This window comes from Merops nubicus, unplaced genomic scaffold (assembly GCF_000691845.1).
Source record: "Merops nubicus isolate BGI_N331 unplaced genomic scaffold, ASM69184v1 scaffold47753, whole genome shotgun sequence".
Lineage (NCBI taxonomy): Eukaryota > Metazoa > Chordata > Aves > Coraciiformes > Meropidae > Merops > Merops nubicus.
Window position 1 is genome coordinate 1 of NW_008599184.1, and position 6,785 is coordinate 6,785.

Below are 6,785 nucleotides of genomic sequence, written 5' to 3' on the forward strand. Positions count from 1 at the left end.
AGATAATGAAGGTGTTCCTTTCAGATGAGCAGAACAGCCAGAACAAAGGCAGGCAGACATGCAACAGGAAAAGGCATTTTCAATATAACTGAAAGTCAAGAGTTTCTGGTGAAACGATCCCAAAATACCAAACCACAAAGTGGGGGGTGGAAAAGAGAACCTGGAAAAGGGGTGGGGAAAGTCTTTAGTGAAACAGATCATCAGCCATTCAAATAATAATGAGAAGAGTGAAAAAATTCTCAATAAAAATCCACCCATCTCTCTTCCCAAATAACAAAAAGGGGTTCAAACAGTGTCAGAGTTCAAACAAACCTGTGATGTCTACGGATCTCTTTGCATTCCACTGCCATCCCAAATATGGTAGCACTTGCAGGAATAACTCTTCCATAGTACTCTGCCATAGTCTCCAGGACTGACAGCTTCATTTTTAGGCTGTGAAAACAACAAGCAACAAGGCAGTGACCTATTTCTGCCATTACTGCAAAGCCCAGGTTACATATTAATTGTGCAAACATCAGTAAGTTCTTGGTGTTCCTGTGTTTCCACATCTCCACACATCAGTTTTACTCCTTGGTGTAGTTCTAAAAGGGTTTTTGAGTTTGAATCCTGTCAGAATACACTGAAACATTTGAGGACCTCTCCTTCGTGCATCATTCCTGTACTTAACACTAGAGGTCACCAGCTTCAGTTCAATACATTACAAGAGCTTCCAGGCAAAGGAGATTTTCTTTAAAATCAGCTGGAATCAAGGCAACATCAGGATAAAAGTTTTTCTTCTACTGCACAAGACCTAGCAGAGGTTAACCCAGATAAGACTCCCTGACATATTACTTGGTTTAATGTATGCTAGAATGAAAAACACAAAGTAAAGTCTGAGATGCAGTGAAAGTATTCAGCCTTCAAAACCAGTTAGAAGTTACTAAAAATAAATAAAAAGCATAAGCATGTGGCATACTTATCAACTTAAAATTGACTGTTCCCTACTGTGAAGAAATAATCCTACCATAGCTCAGCATTTTCTGCTTAGATTGACACAATCCTCTGCTACTAATTGGTTGGAACTGGGGGATCCTTGTGGTCCCTTCCAACCCTGACAGATTCTGATCTGTTTTAGCAGAGGACTTTAGAGCCCTAATGGCTCAAGGGTTGGACTTGATGATCTTGGAGGTCCCTTCCAACCTAAAGGATTCTATGATTCTATCCCAAAATGACCAGGTTGTAATCAAACTTGTAGGAAATTAGTGCCTTTAAAAGACCCCCACACCCCTTTGGTGTACTCACACGTGGAGGGGGGGAGAAAAAAAGGATGGACAGTGATCAAATCACCTCTGTACAATGGGAGGTTACACCAGGGGGATGTGCACTGCAAGTAGCTGAAGAGAACAGAAGCTCCCAGAAGCACATTGTGTGCAGCTGCCTCACCAAACCATAAACCAAACCCAGATCATTCCTTTTTAAAACATCCACAGGTATGAAACACCAGAAAGCTGTTCCTCATCCATGTATGCCTGTGAAGGTGTGCATGTGTATATGCACAAGTAGCTATCAAAAGAGGAACCCCATTTTAATGTATAAATCCACATCACTCACCTTAGGTGGCAGAAGTAAATGTTCCCAAGCGTGTATCAAGCTCTCCACAATTCCCTCTCCAAATAAACCAGCATCAACTGTTTCTGTGACCACCAAGGAAACTCTGGAGGAGAAAAAGAACACCATGAGATACAATATGTAACACCAATTAACAATCACTCTTTTCAAGAAAGAAACCACCATACCAAGGTGTGCTCAGAGCACAACTTCCACCAGTGTTCTGAAGCTTCAGGGTAGCTTAATTCTTCAACAAATGATGTGTTTTGAGTTGTTGTTAGAAGTTACTCAAGATGTAGATAAAAGATAATAAATATTGAGCAAGAGTTTACCACAAAGCCTCTCGTTCAGCACTTATAAATAATTTGTGTAGGAAGAATCTAGCCAAAACAGGAAGATGCTTCAGTCTGGGCACACAGCCAGTGATGCTGCAGAATATGTACTCTGCCTCAATCTTCTGCAAGAGGATGCACCCAGGCATGTCTTAAAGAAGAATTTAAAAGCCCCCAAACTTTAATCAAAGCACAGTAAAATCCCTGTGCAGACTAGTGGACCCTAAAATCCTACACACTTTGGATTTAAATCCAAAGGGGCAGCCTGTTCCAGTGCCTGACCACGCTCTCAGGGAAGAAATTCTTCCTAATATCCAAACAAAACCTCCCCTGATGCAACCTGAGGCTGTTTTGTCTTGTCCTATCATCAGTAATTTGGGAGGAGAGACCAAGTAGGAGAGCAGTAGGCATGAGCTGAAGTGACAAACCAGTCCTTTGCATACACCAAATCAAACAAAACCCCCTAAGATTTCTCCCTGCAAAAACATGTACAGATCCTGCTGATCAAGGAGGAGCAGTGTAGTGTAAAAAGCCTCAATCACATGTACTGAAAGCACTCTGCTCAGAGGACAGAGGAGAGGGGGGGTTTTCCCCTCACTCCCTGATCAGAAGAGGCAGAAAATGTGCTATTTCTGATCTCTCTGAGAAATACAGAAGCTGAAATGGAGTTGCAGGGTTGTGGAATGCCCCAGAAACAGTCTTGTCTTCCAGACCCTGTTGCATCTCTCCACCCCACCCATGTGCTGCAGAAGTGAGCCACAAGTGAACCAGGAGAGTGTGTGACAATTAGTTTTATGATGTGATAATTTCCCTTTTCCTATTGCTGCAATATAATTGCACATGCCCTGAAGCTCCTAGAGTGAAAGAATTAAACTGTTATTTATGACATTGTTGATCTACCATAGAAATCACTATGACAAAGAGAACATGTTATCATTTCTGGGCTGCTCTATGAAAGCATAGAGAGAACCTGCTCACAGAATGGGTCATACCACAGCCAAAGTCACCTCCTGTTCAGGCCATGAGGTATTCTCTATTTTCTTGAAATTAAGAGCAAAATAATACCACACCACAGCACAACCACCTACCTTTCAGGTATGTGCTTTGGAATTTCTATGTCCAGTGACTTCAGATGCAGAAGTTTGATCTCTCCTTCCATATTGTTTGCTGCCACCACATCACAGGCAAGTTCATACATGGTCTTTGATAATTCACAGGCATAGACAGAAGATGCTCCTGCCTTCTTTGCAAACATGCTGAAAAAAACAAGAATCACAGCTTTTCCACAGTTCAAATCATTCTAGGCAAAGCATGGCAATGTACTGAGTTTTCTTAAGTCTCCTGTTTCTGCATCTGTCTCCTGTTTCTAAGAAAACAGTCTAAAAATCATGAAGTGAACTAGGATGTCCTGTGTGAACACTGCTATCACACAAATTGACATCCTCTTGACATGTCACCACCAAAACCTCACACATAGGCTAAGAATACTCCCCTGGCTATGCTAAATTCAGTCTTTATACCAGCCTCTAAACTGAGCACACATGGCATCACAACTCTAAAACCAACATGAGCAACCCAATTCACACAGCAGTTAGCACAAAAACTACCTCCAAATAATAATTTTTTTTAAGGTGTTCAAAACTCCCATTAGACACTAACCTCCAGACTCCTGAAAGCTTTTTTTCCTCTCAAGTTTTGCCTCAATAAAGGCATGAAAGTCAATTTTTTTTCCATTAGCAACCAGATTTTGTGAAGACAACAAAAACGCTCCTGTTAAGCTCAGGTTAAATATGCTCTGAGGACACACCTCAAAATTCCTGTTCCAGTTCCAATATCAAGGACAGATTTGCACCCTGAGTGGACAGCATTCTCAATGGCCTGGAAGTAGGTGAGGTTCCTCCTGGTGTCGTTGAGCATGATGAAGTGCCAGCGTTCCACCAGCCAGTTTGCGACACGGTAGAAGTTCTCCTTTGCATCAGCAAAGTCTGGGTTGAGCTTCACTGCTCTGTGGAAATAGCCAGCTGCTTCATCTCTAAAGCCCATCCTAAGAGGAAAAAAAGGACAAATGGGAAGTGTGGGTTCAGCTGCCAAGTGCCTGGAGGTCTCTAAAGAGGTCTTGTGTCCATGAAAAGACAATGGAAATATTCTGCATTAGTTAGACTGCCTTCAGAAACATTGATGTTACCTCATGAGGAGTGATTCCCTTCAAAGTGAAAAGGTAGCCCAAAAATACCATTGTGTGCAGCAGTCTCCATCCACTACTACATCCTTAACAAGCTAGAACAGGTTTTACAAGAGCTTGCTGCAGCAGGATGGCAGCAGAAGCTCTGCAATCCAGTCTCACAGATTTTCAAGTCATCTCACAGATTTTCAAGTCAAGAGAATGCTGCAAACCCCCAAACCACTCTATTTAAATAGAACACACTGTAAAACCAAATTTTGAGTTGCCAACGTTGGCATTAAGTGGCAATTCTGATACATTGTGACCTCAAAGCAAGTTTTTATGATACCCATAGAATGTTCTCTAATCAGACCCAAAAAAACCCAAAGTCTATGAAATACAAGAAATATTGCAATATATTGTAATATAACTTATTCAGTTATTTCTCAAAACTCACAAAATCACAAAAAGAAAACCTAATTAAAACTATCTGGATCCACCCCCTATGATCTCAATCTCAAAATTCTATCTTCAGAAGACTCTAGGCCCCCAAGTGACAGCAAAGCTCCACGTGTTGCACTGCCTGGAAAACCAGAAAAAGAATACTTGACACTAACAAAGGAAAGAATCCACTCAAACCATTTTTAAGAGCAGCCCTACAGAGTACAGGTGACCAGCTGCTTCACTTCAGAGGTCTGTTATATGGGACCTCAAGAATTAAAAGATAGTATTCCAAGGCAGAACTTTCTCAGGGATCTAACAAGAAAGGAAAAACTTCAACTGCAGGTTAACCAGAACAGTGACTCTGAACAATTTGGGACTCTTTTCTTGTTTAGAAATTCCTTAATAAATTGTTAGAAAAATATTTGAAGGCAGTACTTTTTTTTTTACTTCAGTAAAAGTGATTTTACTTTTTTTTTTAACTTTTGCTGTGACTATCAACATTTATTTTAGCATTGGCTATTTTAAGCTGACAAGTGTCTCAGATTCAACAGTACATGCTATACAGCATTAAATATATGCTTGAATTTACTTCTTTTAAGCACATTTTCTGTGCTCTGCTGAATTTGGCCTTGCTTCTTAGCACACAGCACTAAATATGAACCTTAGAAAACCTGAACACACACTGCTACAAACCTGAAAAGATGTTCTCCCATACTGTTACAGATCACTTCATCATTTGGATACAGCTCAAGGGCTTGTTCATAACAGTTAAACAGGTCTTGAATCCGTGCCAGAGAATCCAGCTCCTCTGCCCATTTAAACAGAGTAAACTGAAATGTTTCCTAGAAAATAAAACATAGATTTGCTGATAGTCACCAGAAGTAAAGAATTGAGCCCTGAAAACATCTAGAGACATCCTGACCTGCACCTGAACACTCTCAAATCCCCAAACAGCAGCATACAATTGTTTGCTATCATGCCAAGTCATCTGCCTCACTTGAAGAAGCAGAAATAAGCTCTTAGATACCCACACAAGGTATCAGCACCCAGCAACATCTACTAAGAGCCTAATATTTACTAAGATTGTGTATATTAATGCATGCTATAGTAAGACCAATATTAACAAGGCCTGACTTTTTTATTAATAAAAAGTTGACAGACTAAAAGTGGTTTAATTCCCTGTGCTTATACATACAGAGGTTATTAAAACATGTTACTGTCTACCTCCCTCATAGAGCTTATTAAAACATGTTACTGTCTACCTCCATCATTACTGCTTTCTGCTTTTATTTGAAGACTGAATAGGAAAATGAGTTAAGTACAATAAATTACATGCACACAACAGGTCACAAAGGCTCAAAGAGGAATATAGTAAATAAAAGGTTTTAAAGCAATTCAAAGAGCACTCACCTTGACGCTGGCTTTTAACTCAGGAGCCAGATTTAGTACCAGGAGGTAGTGAGCATATGCAGTTCCAAAATCCTGGTCTTCCAGGCAGTGCTGAGCACTCTGCAAAGACCTGGAAACCAGCTCTCTCCTGCCAGCTTCCTGACCCCCTCTGTGGTTACAACGGAATCTAGCGTTGGAGTTGGGCATCCTGAAAACACCTGCTCTTCCTAAAAACAAAACCAAAAAGCTGTGTCTCCTGCAAGCCAAAAAAAGACTGCACTAAAGCTGACAGATCAAAACCATTTAAATTTTCACTGGCATGACTAAATACATCCTCCCTCCACCCAGATCCTACGCATTCAAAAACATGCTCGTCTTTGTGCCATTGCTAATTTCATCAACTTTAAACAGAGTATTCACCTTTCAAAAGTCAAGCACACATGTTTACACTCCTCACTTCCTAAAATTAGCTTTTGTCATCTAGATTTTAACAGGTCCCTCACCAAACAATTCTGCACACTGGAAGTTTGTGCGCTCCTAAATTTCATAATCGACCACAAAATCTGCAGGTTAAAACTCTTCCACTTCAACAACAGTATCTTCATAAGGCAAAGACTCCCAGAAAAATAGCTAATGAGCTCACAGTTGATTTTACACAGAGCGTGACTAATTTTCCCCTGAAGAAAACGTTTATTTATAGCATCAACACGCACATTTTCATATATAGAATATCCTCAGCTGTAAAAGCCTGGAAGAGCTGCATCCATGCTTTAGTGAAGGAAAAGTAAAGATGAGCAGCTTCCAAACATTCCCTTGGTTACCACTTTAACTTTCCAAGTGTACTTACAAAAGGGGACGCGGCACTGCCCTCA

General features: G+C 40.6%; 1 protein-coding gene across 1 annotated transcript; it reads right to left on the bottom strand.

Moving 5' to 3' along the window:
- Window positions 1–312: 312 nt before the first annotated feature.
- On the bottom strand, window positions 313–6,120 carry LOC103770022 (putative protein arginine N-methyltransferase 9; the record flags this gene model as incomplete). The annotated part of the gene is given in 7 exon segments (XM_008937268.1): window positions 313–389; window positions 391–432; window positions 1,591–1,693; window positions 3,008–3,175; window positions 3,727–3,963; window positions 5,218–5,366; window positions 5,935–6,120. Coding segments are annotated over 7 exon segments (962 nt in total), but the record flags the coding sequence as incomplete, so codon positions are not given.
- Window positions 6,121–6,785: the final 665 nt, after the last annotated feature.